At 38.8% G+C, this 20,481-nt stretch overlaps 3 protein-coding genes across 3 annotated transcripts; 2 read left to right on the forward strand and 1 right to left on the reverse strand.

Moving 5' to 3' along the window:
* The first annotated feature begins 7,132 nt into the window (after positions 1-7,132).
* ncoa7a (nuclear receptor coactivator 7a) lies at positions 7,133-12,535 on the forward strand. Its single transcript, XM_042490042.2, has 7 exons — positions 7,133-7,289; positions 8,784-8,979; positions 10,163-10,312; positions 10,452-10,604; positions 10,727-10,822; positions 11,049-11,122; positions 11,349-12,535. Exons 1-7 carry the CDS (start codon positions 7,156-7,158, stop codon positions 11,485-11,487), a joined length of 942 nt encoding a protein of 313 aa, XP_042345976.2. The 5' UTR covers positions 7,133-7,155; the 3' UTR covers positions 11,488-12,535.
* Positions 12,536-14,758: 2,223 nt separating this feature from the next.
* Positions 14,759-18,283, forward strand: hint3 (histidine triad nucleotide binding protein 3). Its single transcript, XM_042489147.2, has 5 exons — positions 14,759-14,957; positions 15,779-15,896; positions 15,979-16,048; positions 16,629-16,755; positions 17,340-18,283. Exons 1-5 carry the CDS (start codon positions 14,766-14,768, stop codon positions 17,385-17,387), a joined length of 555 nt encoding a protein of 184 aa, XP_042345081.2. The 5' UTR covers positions 14,759-14,765; the 3' UTR covers positions 17,388-18,283.
* Positions 18,284-18,412: 129 nt separating this feature from the next.
* Positions 18,413-20,441, reverse strand: LOC121945121 (actin-binding Rho-activating protein). The gene is made up of 2 exons (XM_042489146.2): positions 20,303-20,441; positions 18,413-19,904 (listed from the first exon to the last, which is right to left on the reverse strand). Exon 2 carries the CDS (start codon positions 19,894-19,896, stop codon positions 19,363-19,365), a length of 534 nt encoding a protein of 177 aa, XP_042345080.1. The 5' UTR covers positions 19,897-19,904; positions 20,303-20,441; the 3' UTR covers positions 18,413-19,362.
* Between the last annotated feature and the right edge of the window lie 40 nt (positions 20,442-20,481).

A 20,481-nucleotide genomic window follows, 5' to 3' on the forward strand; every position in this document is an offset into this window, starting at 1 on the left:
CATCTTCACCTGTAACCTTTGTGTGAACTCTGCTCTGACCATGCTCTGTACTGTATATTGATGGATGAATGTTGTCCAGTTTTATTATCATTTAGACACGTATGCACTTCACTTGCATTCAACGTGCACCCACACATAAACAGATGAGGATAACTTGCTTATAAATACACCCTCATAAACAGATACAATCTAAGCAGGCATGCCCCTGCAAAACACACACACACACACACACACACACGCACACACGCACGCGCGCGCACACACACACACACATGCACGCACACATCCTGACCCTACACACATGTTTACACTTACTGAATTTAGCAATAACCCCTAATGGACTTTTGGATGGTTGGAAATCAATGCCCCCGCAGGGTTCAGCGTGTGGTCATGTCACAATGTCAAATGATCTCTGGGCTGCTTAATTTTATCTTCATGCAGACTCCAGAAACACATAAAGTTTACAGTAAAGTAGGACACTTGCATGATTAAATATGATTCCAGGCACCGAGTTTTGAATAATGTGTAATGATCGTATACAGGTCTAACTAAGCTCATATGGTATCGTGTTTTACTGAAAAATATCTCATCATAACAACTGTACGATAAAATCTTAAATTGACAAAGTTTGATTTTTCTCATCACTGCAATTGAAGTGGCACAGCCAACAGGTTAACAGCAGAAGACGATTCTCTGTTTCAGGTGTTTTCAGTGTGAGAATTCATCCTTTAAAGTTTACTTGTGGTCAAAGAAAAGTTATGGCACAGTCACAGTTTCTCACTAAAATGCAGAGCTTATCGAGCGCCCAGTGGCTCAGCTGGTAGAGCAGGCACCCCATGTGCACAGGCTATGTCCTCGGAGCAGCGGTCATGGGTTCGAGTCTGGCCTTGGCCCTTTGCTACATGTCTTCCCCACTCTCTCCCCCTTTCACACTTAACCTGTCCTGTCCCAATAAAGGCAAAGGCCAAAAAAATAGAAAAATGTCTTGAATGCTTTTTCTTCCTCATTCAATATCTAAAGAGCTGATTATTAGACTTTTTTTTTTTTTTTAAATTAATTGCATTTGTTAGCATCCATGTTTACTTGCCAGCAGTCATCATCATTGCCTTTGAGGGCTCATTGCATCCTCGCTAAGCATCAATCAGCAAAAGAAACTGAAACTGACAGTATTAATGTGTAATACATCGTCCACATGCTCACACGAAATGATACCAACAAGCCAGGGACCTACTTGTGAAAATGTGCTACATGGTGCTATAAATGGCCAAAACAGGGCACTTCTAAGTGCATTAAACACCCACTTTGAATGTTATCACTCAATTAAATGGCTATTGTAAGTGGTTATCAGCCTCATACATATGGATTAGAAGGGGCCTGCTACACCTATTGGCCGGTTAAGAGGCTGTTGTTAATTCATTTAATGAATTTTATCAATTGCCAGTGCAAGCATACATATGAAATACTTACAATTATATGAAAGCTCTCCTGTTTTCATGCTTTTGCTGCATCGCTGAATGGCTTTAGCTTTTTAACCAAACCACACAGATGGTAAACATGTCATCTACTCTTAATTTGAAGAAAACAATGAATATATTTTTGATATATGTATTTATTTCAAAAGTACTACAATAAGCACAATGAAAGTTTCCACAGCAGCTACATGCTGGTAAAATACATTTTTAGAAGAAAATAGGTTTGAGGGTAAACCGGTTCCATTCTCTTTCTTTGGTATTACATGATTTGGCTGTTGAGTCATTCTCTACAATTATGAGAAGCAAACAAGTATCAGCTTGATGGATTGCATTGCAAAGCAGGTAAAATGTCAATGGTTATCTTGCATACCCTCGATGATGTTCAAAACAAAATGACCACGATTTTATGTTTAATTTTTGTGGGTTAGGTAACAAGCATCCATGGACCCTGGGGCATCTTAAATTGCTGTCAAACAAAACAATGGCATCAATCCTTGAAATTATCCACCAGTGATAGTCACCCTTGCTATAGATTTCTGAAAAATCAACATACTTTTTTAGCTTACTCATGCACAACTGTATTAGAATGTGGCATTGGCACACTTACTCACAACTCTACGCTACTGAGTGGCCCGGCTTGCATCTACAACTCGAAATATCATCAGATGAATTTACATTTACAAAACTCTTGCAGGGTTAAATAAGACCTTATTTATCAGCCTGCAGAGTGATGCTAGTTTGTGTATGAGCCTGCACGCCTCATTACTGTGTTTGTGTCCCTGTGTGTGTGTTTGTGTGTGCGTGTGTGTGTGTTTGTGTACTAAGCCCAGAGAAAAGAGCATGCAGGCTCATAGTTTTTTCTCATGTCTGGTTGGAAGCATGCAGGGGCAGAGAGGATTTACAGGAATTGGAGGAGAGGTGAAGCAACAGTGGTTCTGCAGCAACTGATGCCACAACCTACTGCCAAGAAAATGACGAAGGCGTGTTAAGTGTATGTGTGTGTGCGTGTTTTGTATACACTCATAATTTCCCTAAGACATGGACCTCTGGGACAAGACCAAAAAAATATCTGATGGTCTGTGCACATACAAAAACTCCTTAATGGACTCAGGGGTTTACAGTGGAAGGAAGAACAATAAATAAAAATAAATACTGAATACTAAATACTGGCACTACTACCTTTATAGCAGTTCTGTGTTTGGTTTCATTGCTTTGTCTATGTGGTGTTGCCATACCTCAGCAGAAGCCATCTCTGGACTACTGTGGGAAGCTACCATCGAAGTATAAAGAGACCTGAACAAAGTGTTCGAGGTGTGCCCCCGATCATAAGTTTCACGATGGTGCATGAAGCCAATAAAGCTCAATTAGATATAACTGCAGCTGAAACAGATACGTAACCCAACCACTGGCTACAAGGCTCACCCACCATACCTGCATGTCACTTCACCATCAGCCCCCTTCGCCTCTTGGCCCAGAAGCTGAAGCCCTGCTAGCTATAGATATATATTTATTAGTCCTTTCATAAATTCATTTTGTGCCATACAGCATTCCTGAAATAAATAATCAAACAACACAACAAATAAAAACAACAGGGCATCTCTTCCATATTATAGACCTATTCAACACATATTATTGAAATGCTCTATATAGCCATGAAGCTTTAAAGTATTACATTGAAAAAGATGTCAGTGAGGTTAGAATAAGAGTAATGGGAGGGTTACATCTTGTTACTTATAAGGTGAATTAGAAAGTAGATTATTGCTACATTTGGCCTCGTATTTGTTCACTATAACACCTTGTTGTTGCAGGGTTTTGATAACAGTTGCATTGGAGGGTGTGTATTATACTAGTGGTTGGCGTTTTTTGTCGGGGTATGTCATATACGCCACAAATAGAATGTGTCTGCAGCTATACATGTCTCTCTATATCTGTGGTATGAAATTGCCAGGATTTTCCACATTGTGCAGCTCATAGAGCAAGTGCATGCAAGGCTTATGGTAGCCAAGTTTATCCAAGTGTGGCCAAGCGGCTAACTTCTGATTTAGCCCTCTGTCAACTTAAATTGGGATAAAAAATTTTCATCATGCAGCTCTTCAAGACTTTTGAAATGTTATCAGACCAAATGGCTTAAATTCTAATGGTAGAATGAGTCATTTCGTAGGGGCTGTGATGCTCAAAAAAAAAGTGTCCACTAAATTATAGACCTTTCTTTAACACTTTGTATTTGTGGAAAAAAAGGTCATTTTTGGTATCATGTGAGGTACTCAGATGGTATAATTCCACTTCTAGCCACTAAGTAAAGCTGGCCTCTAAGCAAATCATATTAAACACTGCAGGCTGATGTCTCTCCATTGAATTTTACCATACGTGGAAAACTAGGATTTATAGCCTATGGGTATTACTTAGTCTACATCACTGCCGACTGTGATCTTTTATGTTCAGTTTATGAACAGTTATCTCCTTGCAATGTTATGCCAAATTTTTGTCAGAATGCTAACTAGCCAGCATACATTCTGTGCACTAGCTGCTTAGGACTTGTTCATGTTTCAGTAGTTGATGGAAAACATCATTTTGTACATAATCTTGCAGTGAACTGTAATTATGGAAATCAATAATAGTTTGATAAAAAAAAGTGTCAGTAATTGCATGGATCAAAATCTGTTTTGGTGAAAATGGGTTGATTTGCAAGTACAAATCAATCCACCATCACTAATGTTAGCTATCTTAGCTATGTTCCCTGACAGTAAATGAGCCACATAATCAGCCAGTGACCAACAATGGTGCTCACAGGTGTATTGAACTACATTCATGTCTTCATTACATAAAATTTCTCAGAAAGGCCATGCGAAGTAAAGTGTCAATTATTTATGTTGTGCTGCGTAGACAGTAGGCTCACTGGCTCATAACATAACATAATCCTCTTCAGATTAAGTTGAAGGTTTTGGTGGCAAAACATTATCTTCCTTGCTTTGATGACAGGAAATACTGCAAACCATGCAGGTACAGCAATTTTGAACATCCATTCTGGGAACCAAAAGCAGAGACTTCGGCTGTCGTTAGAAATAGTGGGCTGATTTAACGATAGAACAACTGTCTCTCAGTACTAAAACCTTCTTGTGTTAGCATTTCACTCACCCATGCATGTTGATGTCATTCACCACTATTAACATTTTATTTTAAAAAGTCAAAGCTTGCATCATAATTTTAAATGACATGATGAATAAATAAAATCTCAGCTGTGATTTTTCTGCACAGACTTGATTGGATTAATAATTAACAGAATGGAGTTTCGCATATGTGTGTGCACATGTGTAGCATAATACATATACACGCATCAGGCGAACATATGAGTGTGGGCACATGCATGTCTGCTGGTGTATGCATTTCAATATCAGTCTGTGTGTCTAAGTGTGTATATCTCTGTGCCTGTGTGTTCACTAATCGATCTCGTCTGTGTGTCAGAACGAACACTGTCTCAAATTGATCTCCTCCATCTATTTCTCTTGTGTAAGAGCATCGTGACTGATAGTTGACCTCAGAGTTTCTCTATCTCCTGACCTGATATCTGAACATGAACAAACCTGCGTTTGAGCATTGGAGCCACTATCGTTTTGTAATTTTGCAAAATACAGTCCTGTCATTGTAATGTATGCAACTCTAAATAATATATTGTGTTTGTCCTTTTACTGTATATATCCTAAATCAATAGAGCATAGAAGACTGTAGAAAGACCTAGTCAAAAAGTTAAGATATTTTGAAATAACGCCCACAAAGCAGCTCTCACAAACAAGATTACTTCTTCAACAACTCAGCATGTTCAGATGATGCAGCTCATTGAGTTTATTTGTGTTGACCCAGTTAATCCTAATGACCACAGATAAAGGAGACAGACAACTCTGTGATTTTGTTTGATCATTGATAATGATCATTGACTCGAACTTGATCAAGTTTGAATGGCTTGTATTGAACACTGATCGTTTATGAATGGTCAACATGGCAAAAGTTTGCTGCTTTGATTAAATCTTGATGTGAAGGCTTAAACCTTTGAATAATCCTGATAGAATGGAGACTGTTAAGATAAAAGACTCAAATGATAGCTGCAGGAAGATTATGCGGAAAAGGCTGACAAACTAAACACACACACAGACACACACACACACACACACACACACACACACACACACACACACAGACACCATGAGCGCACTACTGAAGTACTGAATTGAGCCAGCACACACCCATCAAACTATTCATCATCCATCATAAATTCTTGATGTTGCATAATCCCAAAAATTTCAAATGGAACGACAGCACGCTCTGAGTATGTGTTTACTACAAACCACAACTATTCTTTTATGCATGTTTCCTTCCTCAGAAAACTAAAGACTGGCCAAGAAAACCGTTACTCACTTCCTCTTTCGTGTTGTTCAAAGAAAACCAGAGACAGGCAGAGTAACCAAAAACAGGCTGCAAGAGAAAGAAAAAAGAGCAAAAGTGAGGGAGAAAGAGAGAGATCAGTGTGATGGGATGTAGTGGTGTAAGAAGTGTAAAGTATTCAATTACAATAATATTCATACCTACAGGAACTGTTTGACATTTTTAAGAAACATGCATATTCACTTTCTTGCAAAGAATTGCAAGAGGCAATTAATATTCCTCTCCTCTCTGTACTTTAAATATGAAGGTATAACCAACAGCCAGTTAGCGTAAGCTAAAGCCTGGAAACAGCAGAAATCATCTGGCCTGGCTCTGCACCCACCAGCACCTTTAAAGGTCATAATTTAATATGCAGACTATTGCTTTAAAGGTCAGCGTGTAGGATTTAGGGGCACCTATTGTCAGAAATTGTATATAATATTCACAACTATGTTTTGATTTGTTCATAATGACCTGAAACTTGTTGTGTTTTTCTTACTTTAGAATGCTGTTTACATACGGAGAGGGTCCTTTTACACAGAGTCTGCCATTTTGTGTCTTGGCAGTAGCCTAGAATCTCATTATTAACACATGTAGTTAAACATAAAAGTACTCATTATCCTCAAAGGCATTGCTGTCATAATATGATATTTGAATATTTTTACTGATGCATTTACACGTCAGCAGCATTTTAATGTTCTTCTTGAGGAGAAGCTAATTTTAACTTCTTTAAATAATCCATGACTTCTATGTACTGTATAGCAATGCATTGTATCCTTTATGCTTATCATGTAAGATGAATGAAGCACGGTTAAAAAGTGCAGTATTTCCCCTTGAAATTTAGTAGAAATTTAATGGAGATACCCATGTAAAGTACAAGCTCAAAGTTGACTTAAATGGGAATGTAATTAGTTTACTTTTCACTTCTGATGAGATGGGAAGAAAGGCCAAACATCCAGGAAGACTAAGAACAGAAACACAGATAGGAAAGCACAATGAAAACGGACACACAGGCCTTTATCTTTCTGACAAACCACCTCATTCAGCCACTGAGCCACTACCTTGACACAGTAATTCTCTGAACTTCAGCCAGATTTAAGGACAGGGACCCTGAGCAGGTCAAGTTAATATGTCACCAATCCTGGCTTTCAGGCCCCATTGTGAAATCCTCATGTGAGTACGTGCAGGCCATGCTAAGCTATCAAGGGAGAAAGGGAGGGTTTGCAGTCAAAGGGGCTGATCTCAGCGATTGATCCGCTGGTATAAAATGCTGCCCATGGCCGAGGCTCAGAGTGGACATGCTGCTCCAGCACTGAGCCTCCAAACCATCTACCCATTCCTTCTCTTTACAGTCTACCATCACCTTCAATCAGCCATGGGAGTTGCCTACAGCGTTGGAGAGTAAGTGAAACAAATCTTCAAGAAAGCTGCAAACTTTGTCATGCGGGGTCCTGATCATGGGGGTGCTATCTGGAGTTGAATCGGACTTTACTTTGGTTTGCTTGTTTCATTACATATTAGTAAGAAAATGAGAGCTTTATTTCATTATTAGATTTTAAATGCAACCTTCAAGATTTAATTGAGGATGCATGGGATGTAAATCTGTGTCCAAGTCACAGGGATTAGTGTTCTTGATGATGCATATATTCAATGTTACATATGTGCAAAGGAAGCAAAGAGGAGTTACTTTCATTTTACATGGTAGAAAGAGATGTTGCAATGCGGTTGACAACTCTGATGAGTGTGTGTGTGTTTGTGTGTGTGTGTGTCTGTGAGACAAAGGAAGAGAGAGCAACAGTGTGGGAAAGGGAGAGAAATTGCTGTATACTGTAACTGTTGTCGTCAATAGAAAATGGATTTCCAGGATTTCAGCCCAGAAGTGGCTCTCTTTTGGAAAACTGTAAAAGGGGACAGAATCCAACATAAATAACTCCAAATAAGGGCTTCCAATTTTTCACTTATGTTCTCGGATATCCACAGCCCAGCATGATTAATGCCTAAAACATTTAAAGTATGCTTCACTTTCCCACTATTCATGTTCGAGCATGACTCAACAGATAATAGGGATTTGCCAGTGGCATTTGCAACAATTTGTTTTCTCTCTCATGGAAATAAAGGTTGGGCCAACTGCCATTAATGATTTAAGGACGCAGCAACACTTATATGCTCAGTAAACTCCGAAATGTGTTAACTGTTCTGCTGTTGAGATGATGTAATGCATCATGATTATGCTTGGGTTGCACAATTTTCTTTTATTTTCTAACAATATTGTGTCATCATAACTTTATAGTGGTGTTTTATGAAAAAATCATTTTGCTTTTCATGTTAAAATTATTCATTTTAGTCATAGCAGGGCACATGAGTAAATACTAGGGATCCACGATATTGGATTTTTTTGTGGATATCCAATATGTGGATATATAACAAATCATTTGGCCGATAGCCAATGCAGATATCTATTTATCCACTTTTTTCCCCACCTTATTTTAGTGATCATCAAGTCTCTTCTGTCGTGGAATTAACATCATATTATGCATACTCTTATTGTGATGGCCCACTAGCAGATGGAGACATAAAATACAATGCGTTTCAGTCTGTGTCATATTCATTCATTCATTCATTCAAAATACTTAACTTGGAGTTACTGTTTTCAAATGTTAACTTTGTCAATTAAAAAAACAAACAAAAAAAAAACAACTAAAATATCTGTTTGTCATATCGGTAGAAACCACCATGTTGGCCAATTCAAATATTTTATTTTGTAGTGAATATCAACCGATACCGATGATGTGCCAATATTATTGGGCATCCCAAGTAAACACATTATCTTTTTAGTTACAATATACAATGATTATCTTTTATTCAAAAATGCACTTTCTCCCTTTGCTTCCACAGGGTTGACCACCTCTACACCTTCTTTGTCCAGTGGTCACCAGAAATCTACAATAAGGGAAACAAGAAGAACCGCAAGCCCCGCTACCGTATCAGAGAGAAACATCTGAACCGCTGTCTGGTAGTGGAGAAGAACAAGGAGGCTGTGATCAACAAGATCCTCAATAACTCCTCCAACTCAACTGCTAAAAACTGGGAGGTAAGGTTTGAATGAACACACACGATTACAGGAGAAACAAAAGCCCTCTGTGGCTCTTTCTCTGCAGGTTAACGTCAGGGCAAGACGAGAAAGCTCTGCAGTTTAAACATTTGTTTTTACTTTTGTAAACCCTCTCACAAAAATCATCAAGTATCCCCGATTTACAGTAACTGATGCACCAGAGTGCTTGGCAGCTATCCCAGAGGTGGTGGGAAATCCCAGTCTCTATATATGGACATCCTATCTCTTACTCCCTCCCCATTATCCCAGAGCTGTGCTTCACTTTCCTGTTAGAGAGAAAAGAAACTGTTCTCTATCAGAGCAAACCAATGAGAAACCCCTCCACTTAACTTTTAAACCAATAGCATGTCAGACACACAGAGTGAAAGCAACCCAGGGGTAATAAAAGTGACGGATGCTGGTTGCTTTGGTTAACAGACATGTGGTTCTCCAGAGTGCACAGCTTGACAGAGAAATCAGGAGCTATGAAGCTGCTGCCAGAAAATATCAAGGTGTTTTATTTTGCAAGGGACTGTGGGGAGCCGTATGTTGAGGTAGGACTGCAGTGCTGCATCTTATCATGTTAGGAGACATAGGGCTTTTATCGGGTACAATACGCTTTACTTTGGGTTCTCTAACAGAAAAAATTTAGACACTGAATTTGGTGAGTTCTGGTAAATTTTTAGACACCAATTTGTGCCTTCTCTGCATTCATTTATGCTGTAAAGGTCATTAATTCTGTCAAAACATTTCTCTGCTACTCTGATGTTTTATTGTGAAAATAATTCCTACTTCCAATCAAGGTGTACTGGAGGAGTACAGGAGCATTAGGTGACATTGTTTTAGATTTTTTTTAGTATAAAAAAATCAAATTCTTCTTATATTTCAAAGTTCTTAAAACTGTTGAACTTTGTAAATCAGACAAAAGAGCAAAACAATGTTTGTTCTCTTTTAAGCTTTACCACTGAAGTTGCAGCTATAATCATACATTCTAAATGAGGGGGATGTTTCCCCCGCATACACCCCAAAATCCAAACCTATGGTGTTAACTGTAGGCAGGTGCAATGAAATGTTTAGCCTTAAACATTTTGTGTGTGCTTTTTGTGAATGAGTCACTCAGCCACAAGTTTCTGTGTAATGGAGAGGAAATATTAATTTTGTTTTACCTTGCGTCTTCCCCCAGATAATCAAAGTGAAGGACTCCAAACGCCGCCTGAGTCTATGTAGTTCTGAGGACTCTGAGGCAGAGGAGCCTGACTACCAGGAGGAAGTTGATGCTCTCCCTGTCCTGGGAGACCACAGCCAGCTGCTGCATGACTACCACCTGGAGAGAGTGAGTTAAAACAGCAGCTTTATTATAATCTAAGTGAACAATTTTGCAGTGATTATCGCCATTGAGAAAAGTTTTTGTGATGATTATTTTTATACCTTTAAGTACGACACCTTTTGATTAACATCTCCTTTTCCGACAGCTTGCTGCTCACATGCCAGCCAGGACCCAGGGCTACCCATGGCAACTAGTCTACAGCACAGCCATCCATGGGAGCAGCCTGAAGACTCTGTACAGGAACATGGCTGGTCTGGACAGCCCTGTGCTGCTGGTCATCAAAGACATGGACAAAAAGGTTTGTATATTTATCTTCACTCGCCAAAGCTGTTCGGGAGACAAATGTGGTCAAATAGACACCCTGATTAATAATAAATCTGTGGCTCCTCCTTTAATGACCCTGTGTCTTGGTCTTTTTAGGTGTTTGGGGCTTTTTCTTCCGATCCATTCAAAGTCAGTAAATACTGTTACGGCACAGGAGAGACCTTCCTGTTCAGCTTCAACCCTGAGTTCCAGGTAAGAGTGGAGTTTCCTATAGTGTGGTTAAAAACAAATGTGACGTGAAGTTTGCAACTATTTAAGAGCAAGTTTTTATCTCATGAACTAAACATAGATTGAGTATATGAATAACTTTAAAAAAGCATCATGAAACATTTTTGTCATCTAACATTTTCAGATATTTTGAAACATGTGCATTGGGTTTAAATGAGTGTCTAATGTCTTTCTTTTGGCATTTCCCCAGCCATACATGTGGAGCGGTGAGAACTCCTACTTGGTGAGCGGCAACTTGGAATCTCTGCAGATTGGTGGAGGAGGGTAAGTTATTAATTTCGCCCTGTATAATTTAGATACCCAAGGATAAGGCAGAGGTTGCTTCTTCCAATGTCATAAAGTCATAAAAAGAAGGACCATAAAATAGTTACATTAACAGCTACCTGTGAGATATTTGAGATTACAGCACTTTTACTGCTATCTACAGGCATAAAACATGACCAACTTTTATAAGATTGGCATTCATTTTCTATTTTATGTTCTTTCTTAGGGGTGGATTTGGGCTGTGGTTGGATGCTGATCTGTACCGTGGCTCAAGCTTCTCGTGTCCCACCTTCCGCAATGCGTCGCTCTCCACACAGGAAGATTTCATTGTACAAGACCTTGAAGTCTGGACTGTGCAGAACTGAAGAGAGATCATCTGAAAAGTTGAGCTAAATACAATACAACCCACTATCCTGTCTGGAGTTACAGAACTCCCAGACCTTTAAGGAGTCCATGTAGTTCTCGCCACTACTGTACAAAACCTGGTAGATCAGCTGCTATCACCTGTGCACCTGGCTCAGATTAGCCCACATACAGTTGCAGAAGCCTGTTGTGGTGGTCCTCAGGTTGGACGGTCTGTTTATGCCGGTATGATCTGTGCCTGTTTAAGACAAGTGGCCAGATGGAATCCTGTAATTCAGGGTCCTGCTGCTTTAAAATACCGGCTATTCATCAATAGCCCCAAGCTAAGACCAGTCAGTAACTGGCATCTGATGCTTTAGGCCCTCCATGCCCTCCCTTTGTTGTGGGGAGCATTATAATACAAAGTTCACAGTAACACTGTTGAATAAAAAGATTGTAACTACTGTAAGCACATTCAGGATTTAAGGAAAATCTTTTAATTTTTTTGTCTAACAACGATTGTGACATTTTTAAATGTGCGTTTACAGTATGTATCTGCGTGTGTATGTTTGTAAGTGTGTAAGAGTGCATGTTTTGTTTGCTTTCATGGCCCTAAGATTTATGAAACTTACTGGTGCAGAAAGGGTCATGTAAAACTTTGAGACAAAAGAAGTTGAACAATTACTTCATGGTGAAAAAAAACACTTTAACATGACAGGACCCATACTGGGCTATCTGGATTTTAATTGTACGTTTTTCTAATATGAGGTCTGATTTGAATGTCGTCCATTTGAAAAACTACTGCTGCAGATGAAGACCAAAACACTCAGGTTGAAAAATAAAGTAAGGAATTGCACTATGAATAATGTCTGGCCTGTGATGTGTGCGATTTGTGGAGGAAGCGACCTCAACTGTTAACTGTCACTTCTGTATTTGTAAGGTGAGACAAGGTGTCTATTTGCATAGACAGTATTATGGAAGCATTTCAAATCTTTTACATCCTTTACCACCTATATGTAAATATATAAATGCATTTTTTAAAATAAAATCTAAACAGGAAAGCAAAGCAAACATTCTTGTTGTTTCTGTTTGTTTTATATTTCTTTACATGTGTGAGTCTGCACTGCCAGTGTTGTTTTGTGAAACCACAATAAAACTGTGGTTTTCTGGTGAAACACATCACCTTTTACCCTGAGGAAGCTGTTTTTTCACACTAAAAACAAACTATATTTCAACTGTCATATTTGTGTGACTATAATCACAGACAGAACAAACACACGTGCATATAATGAGATAAACAGAACCACAAAATACATTTTCCACTTAAATATTACCACTGAATGAGGAAACAACAGAGTAGAAGCAGAAGTAAAGCGAAAAAAATATAATAATGTGAACTTGCAGACCTCTAGACAATAGGTTTGCTGTACCTTTGGGAACTTCAGTCAGCCTTAAAGGGCCTCACCATTCATCAGAAGCAGTGGTTTGTAGTGCTTCAAGCTTACAGGAAACCATGCATGGAAATTACCCCATTCACTGATCTGCAATCAGTCTTCAGCAACAAACAACCTGAATAAAGATATTGAGATAAAGCAATTTGGAAATAAAAGATTAAGTGGTGCTCTGCATTACATTTTCATTCATCCACAACAGCATGCACTGAATGAGAGGCAGAGTACACTCTTAAACCACTGCCAGCCTAGATACAGATATGGATGGGTTACTAAATTAGCAAGGGGGGCCAGGTATGGTGGCCCAGAGAGCTAAACACACAGAAAATTAAGAAAACACATGCAAATAGACAAAACACAAGCAAACTTATTTAAAAAAAATCGTTCTCAATGTGACAACACATACACAGCATTTAGAAAAAAATGCTGTAAATACAGCAAATACTTTGTGTTGGTACTTATCTCTACTTTCTATAATTCTCTAAGCTTGGCATCAGAGCCATGCACTCTAACAAACCATAATTTCCCCTAGGGATCGATAAAGTATTTCTGATATCTGATAGTGATTCTGAAACACAAACAAATACAAAAACCAGCTGCAATGAGAATACACCATATTGAAAACTGTTTCCAGGACAAACTAAAAAGAGTCTGTTTCGTCACATTATTTACTGGCAGGCTAATAATAAGACATGGAAAACAATAAACCACAAACCATGGCAACAAGAAGTGTGTCCCCACCCTATGCACACTTTATAGCATCCCCTGGGAATAGTTTCCATTGTCATCTGTGCTACTTGCAGCTCGTATTTGGTTGTTTTCTCTGTTTCAAATGTTTTATTACTTAATGCTGTTAAATTGATAGAGATGTTTTCTTGATTTGCTTGTTTTGTGAGAGTTGTTGTGGGTTTTTTTTGTTTGTTTGTTTGTTTACTTACATGCTTTCTGTATTTGTGCCTTGAGCTCTCAGAGCCACTGTACCCTGCGGCTTTAAGCAGGAGCGTCTGTTTGAGGTAACAGAGCTCAGTCAAATTAAAAAAAAAAAAAAAAAAGTAATGTCCTAACCTTTGTGGATATATGTAGGCCACAAAATGACTGCATTAGAGTAAGCCGATAAAGCAGATTAAATGTATGTCTGACATCAGAATAGTCCAATTTAAAGAAATTAGAAAGGATTTAGAAGTTTATTTTCTTTTCCAACAAGGACACAATAAGTAACAACACTTAAGAGTTTTGAGGTTAACTTGCAAAGTAGGCCACCATGGAAAAAGATGCAAAACCACAGTGACAGACAGTGGTGTGGGCGGCCTTGCAGGTAGGAGAGGGGCTTTACCAATGTTAACCAAAGCTACCCAAATGTCTCATACCCTGTCCATGGACACAGGAAGCAAATGCAGTCATTTGCATGCAAAAGAATGAAGTTCCCCAATGCAGAAGTGCTGTGACAGTCTTTCAGCTGAAAGACACAGGGGGACATGTAGCCCATCTGGATGCTCCTTCCTGATTGGATGGTCAACAGTGTCTTTTTCTGACTGCACGTGCTACTAGCTTTTGTGGTTTTGTGGACTTTTTATGGACAATGCTGTTCACTTTAAGGTAGCCTACTTACTCTGCCCCTTTTTAACCGGACCAGATAGTCACAGGAACGACTATGTTTGCTTATTAAGTCCAAAAGTCTCTATTTGAGTTTGGTAAAGTTCAAATGTCGTTGTGGTAGATAAAAAAAAAGTTATAAAACCAGCCAAAATACGTTACCGAGTATAATGTGTTCAACTGCATCGCTCTCTGGTGGCAGTTTACTTCTCCTGCACTCTAGATCGACAATCTTTCGGTTTCCCCTTGTGAGATTGATGACCTCTGAGATCGATTATGCAGGCCCTATTTTCGACAGTTCATGTATAACAATGGCGACCGTCGAGGCTACACAACCTGCTCAGGTTGATGTTTCCAAAACGAGCAGTTTGCCAGCCGAAGGACATGAGAAGAAATGTATTTTCTGCAAGATCGTGAACAATGAAATGGGCACGGAGCTTCTTCACTGTGTGAGAATATTGTAACGATTAAAAATATTGAGTCCCAAGCTAGCTTAGCTTTAGCCTGTTTCTTTTGTTTTTTTCTTATGTTGTGTTTAGCTGCAGCGGTATTAGCTCTGTAAAAAGTACCAGCGTTTTGAATATCTAGCTGTATTTAATGGTTGGTTTTCTTTGGTGTATGTTGATTGTACAGTAAGTTATCTACCATTTTTATTTGGTAGTATTTAGTTTGTATTTTCATGAGGGTCTGTTGTTTACTATTGCAGTCTGTGCCCCATATTTATCTCCTGGGGTTATTCAACGTCAGATATTGTTTCCAGCCGTGCAGGCATGTGCCAGCTCAGCCCTGTGTTATGTAATTCATATTTGTCAAATCCTTCCTCCACCAACCACTCAATAAATATTTTTTACGGATCACACACGGGCTCTATTTTTTGAAACCAAAGCTGTAGGAGAGATTATTAAGAGCTGAAAAGAGGTTTAATGCATGAAAAAAAATAAAATAAAAAAAAAACAAACAGAAATAAATAAATATAAAAAATACATGAATAAATAGGGGAGTAAACGAATAAATAAATGTTAATATTAATGAAGAAATAAATGAACTTAAAAATGTTAAAACAAATATGGGGGAAAACAATTTAAAGAAAAGAGCCTGAAGTTACAAGACTGATTTTTCTTACTTTTTTTTTTTTTAATTAAAACAATGAAAATGTAACGAACATATAGTTTAAAAATATATAGGTTGCACTTAGTCTGAACCCTTCTTCCCTTCCAGTCCTGAATCTGATTTATCCATTTGCACTGACTGACATTTATATGTGCTGCAGGATGAAGAGATCTCATGTTTCAGAGACATCAAACCTGCAGCTCCTCACCATTACCTGGTCGTGCCAACCAAACATGTAGGGAACTGTAAATCACTCAGCAAAGAACATGTGCCTTTGGGTAAGGTTTGAAGTACACACTGTATGTTTGTGGACTGGAACTTGAGTCATAAATATGTTTTTGTTTTTCTTGTCACACCCAGTGACGCGAATGGTTGAGACAGGGAAGGAGATCCTCCAGAAAAACAATGTAACAGACCTCAGTGATGTCAGGTGAGCTACATTCAGTGGTCAGTTTTGTAGTTGACAGCTCCTCACACTAATTAGCTGTGGCTCAACATTGTAAGTGCTTAGTTGTGTCTAGTACAAAGGGAGCAACCCAAACATTGTTAGTGAAGCAGCTTCTGTCAGTTGATATAAAGCCCAGGTCAACGCCAGGTTAAGATTTCTGTTAATGGTGACTGATGCATTATTTGGAGGTGAATTGTCCCTTTGATACCAATCAATACCAAAAGTCAACACCATGCCTGTCTAGACAGAGGAATAAGCTAAAAATCCACAGATCTAAGCCAAGTACTGATAAATATTATGCTTATCAGGACACTTCATCACAATATCTACTGCAGTGTAACATGTTTGTACCTAGAGAACAATAGGCTTTCATCTATTGGAAATTGATAAGCTGATAAACTGCTGTGTAACTGTTACTGACTGATTATTGAGCTTGACATATCTGATGCTTGGTGGATGTAACACTTGAGCAAGTGGTACTCAAACTGAGTAAACAGTAGAAACTTATCATGTCTTCAACCAGTTAGTCTGTGTGCACTAAAATCCTTTCCCTTGTCTGCAGGTTTGGTTTCCACTGGCCCCCATTCTGCTCTGTTACACACCTACACCTTCATGTTCTGGCACCTGCCAGTCAAATGGGCTTCATGTCCCGCCTCTTCTACAGACTCAACTCCTATTGGTTCATCACAGTAAGCCCCTACTTCATTATTTTTTACGTTTGTGCGCCATCAGGCTACATGTCAGAAAAATAGGTCGACTATTCATCTTACAACATGAACATGCTTTTTCTTGATAAAGTGCCGATCTTGTAAGTACTGTGGTTTAAATGTGCAAGTCCTGTTGACCTAGTAATGTAGTATTTGATGAATGAGCAGCTGTTTTGTTTTGGGTTTTCTTTGCATTTCAGAGTTTTTCCTCATTCTGAAATTTGTAACCTAAGACCAAACAAACAATACAGTAGAGTGTGTTCAGTTTCTCTGCATAAATTTCAAAGTATTTATGAGTGTGTGAAAATGTGGTGCTGTATTGGATTGCATTAAAAAACAGTGGCTATACGCCCTGTTGCATAAGGGATTTACAGTCTAGAAACTGATATAATACACATAACTGACTGGAGGACAGTGTGCTGCCAGAGTATGCTCTTATATTTAGTTCAGTAATTCTCTTAGGGACTTAAGTGTGGTGCTGCCACATGCTTTCGTTTATGCAAGTGGTCTTTTCATGTCAAGCAGAATTTCTGTCAGCCTAATGTCTGTTCTGTCCACATTTTCAGGCAGATCAGCTGATTGAACTTCTCAACTCTAAAGGAGAGACCAACTGATCACTCGCTCTGGATCCAGTTCACACAGTACCTATCTTTGATGTGACTGAAACATCCACGTTCTTGCAGATGTCATGTTGGATGACACACTCTCACACTAAGCTGCTGTCTGTTTGATCAGAGCTGATGGCAGTATTTTAAACTGGTGATAATTTGTAACAAGTAACCTCTTTCCAGTCTGGATGCCAAATGGAGGCTTGAATGGAGCCAAATCCTGTTTCTTGCTACTTGAGACATGTGTATTTTTGCAGAAGTTCATGAGTTCATGAAACCTCCATGGATCTGCTGTAATAAAAATGAATTTATTTTATGGACCAAGTAATGTATGGTGTAATTCAACTATTTCATTTGATAATCACAAAGAAAATGTGGAAGGTATCGGCCCATATAATGTAAGATTGCTTTAGTGCTTTGAAAATCTGATTTTATGCATGTGTAAATCTAGTTAAACCCTGTGCAAAAAAATGAAATGAAAGTGTAATTAATATATACACATAACATATTGGACAGCTGTAAATATCATGAGTTTCTCAGCATTTCGTGGCCAAGCTCACGTGGGTCAAAGCACTGATGCGTTAACTAGTTACACATCTCCTTTACAGTGGAAGCAGCTAAGTCATCTTCTGACAATGTAAAGTTTTCATAATAAGCTCAACAAGCAGTGAAATATAGTGGGGTATTTGTTTATATGTCTCATATTTGATCTGATGTAATTTCATAGGAAGGTGAAGTATATAATATGAAAGACATGGTTGGTGCATGAAGCGGATATTTTATGCGATACAATACTGCTGTAGACCAAGGAATAGAAAGAAAGAAAATCATACTGTATGTACTGTATGGAAGTGTATGCACTTTAAGAATTAATTTATCTTATAATAAATTATTCATTGCTGCTTCTGTGTGTTTGTAATATTAGTGTGCCCCAGATATCAGATTACACTCTTTCCCAGTCATTAGTGTAACTACACCAGTCAGTGCTTACAGTTCACAAAGCATCCACAGAAACACAGTGACTGACAGGAGACTGTTAGTTTCATCTTTATTATAATATCATAAGCTGTACTTGCTAACTGATAAGTCAACTTCCTTATGCTAAAAAACATTCATTAGTTTGCTGTGTGCCAGTTTGGCATGCATCAGTCAGTGCATAGTTTAATGTGTAGTTCTCATTTCTTTAAAGCAGCATTTGTAGTTCATTGTGCATCTGTCTCAATCTGGTGCAGGTATACAAAGTTTCAAACTAAATTAGAAGCACACTTGTAACAAATACATCCTCTAAAGCACCCAAACCAAGTCAGATCAAGTTCATCCTATAGCACCATATTATCTGTCACAGGCAGCCTCATGTTCTCCTTGGCTTCAGTTCAGACGCATTAACCACTCAGACTCCATTTCAGCTGCTCGCTCCTCCACTTTTCCCCACATTACAAAAGTAATATGGGAAACGTACTATTTTGTGAAGTACCTAAGTTGCCCTAGGAAACCCATTTCAGGTTGAATTTCCCTGAAACATACACATTTTATTATTATCTATATTATTATTAACTTCATTTTAAGTGTTTTGGCCATTTTTTGGATGCTGTTGGTTGCTTTGAACCTCATGTATCAACATGCTGATGAGCTCAAGTTCACCTGACGTGACCAAAATTCTTGAGAGCATTTGCTAATTGTCATTAACTATCATTCCATGTCTTTCAGGTTTTTATGTGACTTTCTGTACTTCCTGTATGTATCTGCACTTTGCAGGATTGATATAGTAGATTGTGTGTTTTTAAGCATTAGGCGAAAAATGCATTAGTATGCCTACTGTGTGACTTATCAGCCACTTGTGTAAGTATAGGTAGAGGTGTTTAGAGTGCTATTATGTGACAAAAGAACAATCAGTGCTATGTGAACACCACAGTGAGTGCGGCCATGAAGTATCTCAATACTGCACATAAAATGAATCAAGGCGTAAACACTACGTTTCTGATCATTGCAACAGAGTGATAACTGTGTGGTCATCCTTTCCCTGCCACAGCATCTCCCCCTTAAACTCAACCAGCCGCTGCTTCCTCGCTCGCAGCAGAATCCCCACCAGTTTATTAGAGATTGTCACATAATGCTCAAACAGTTTCCCAAATTCCACAGTGATTACTTTCTCATCGCTCCCGCTTCTATCCCCATCTTTGTGCTCTCCAATGTTCCTTATCACCTCACACAGCTCCTCAACCTCTCTGCTGATGTGCGTGTGAGCATCTTTCCCCCGCTGCTCTGTCATGGACCCCTGCAGGGGCCTCCCATAGTCGTCCTGCCCCCTCTGAGGGACCACCACACTGGGCCTGCTGTCGTGACTGAAGGGGTTGTGCTTCTGGTACTCCCGGTGCTCATCAGACCATTTCTGCCAGTTCTCCTTTAAGCCTTTCACAGAAACAATGCACGCTGCAGTGTCGTCACTAAACTGTGCAGGATCTGGGATGTCATCTCCAGTTTCCATGATGGTGCTGCTCTGGCTTGTTGTCCCCATCACTGGCTCTGTTGAATGGGTGATAACACAGCTTCAATTGTTCATGTGGGAACACAATGTTGTACTCGGTGTACTTTGCTGTTTTTATTACTTTATAGTTAGAATAACGAACTAAATCCATCTAAATAACCTCCAGATTTCAATATAAACGTTATATTTAACTCAATTGCTGTTGTCTAGTTATGTATTAAGTCTGTTTTTGTGATTCAGCATTTTAGATCTGAATATATGGTACCTGACACATATTCAACTGACAATTCATAAAAAACTAAAGAAAATTAAGTCTATTATTTAACAAAATCAATATCAGTCAAAACTAGAAGAAGTGAACAACCTGCATAGCAATGAGACCTATGAAGACTAAGCCTTTTAGAGATCTGAAGTTATCAAACACAGTTCAACTTACATGTAACACCCTGACTCGATCCTGAGGTCGCCTCTGATAATGTGTCATTGTAGCTAAGGTGCAAACAAATTATACAGTTACACTGTAACTAACAATACTGCACCACTGCTGACAGTGGCAAGACTGCAGATGCTTTTCTGCCGAGGACAAAACCGCTCTGATGGGCGTCTGTCTCAGCC

This window comes from Plectropomus leopardus, chromosome 11 (assembly GCF_026936395.1).
Source record: "Plectropomus leopardus strain MGB_pleo_1.0 chromosome 11, ASM2693639v1, whole genome shotgun sequence".
Lineage (NCBI taxonomy): Eukaryota > Metazoa > Chordata > Actinopteri > Perciformes > Serranidae > Plectropomus > Plectropomus leopardus.

Bases quoted from the DNA above. Each gene is read 5' to 3' on its own strand.
- ncoa7a (XM_042490042.2), top strand. From the start codon at position 7,156: ATGCTGCCCATGGCCGAGGCTCAGAGTGGACATGCTGCTCCAGCACTG. The intron at 7,290-8,783 runs GTAAGTGAAACA...TTGCTTCCACAG, and splicing joins GTTGCCTACAGCGTTGGAGA to GGTTGACCACCTCTACACCT. The intron at 10,823-11,048 runs GTAAGAGTGGAG...GCATTTCCCCAG, and splicing joins GCTTCAACCCTGAGTTCCAG to CCATACATGTGGAGCGGTGA.
- hint3 (XM_042489147.2), top strand. From the start codon at position 14,766: ATGACCTCTGAGATCGATTATGCAGGCCCTATTTTCGACAGTTCATGT. The intron at 14,958-15,778 runs GTGAGAATATTG...TATGTGCTGCAG, and splicing joins GCACGGAGCTTCTTCACTGT to GATGAAGAGATCTCATGTTT. The intron at 16,756-17,339 runs GTAAGCCCCTAC...CCACATTTTCAG, and splicing joins ACTCCTATTGGTTCATCACA to GCAGATCAGCTGATTGAACT.
- LOC121945121 (XM_042489146.2), bottom strand. From the start codon at position 19,896: ATGGGGACAACAAGCCAGAGCAGCACCATCATGGAAACTGGAGATGAC.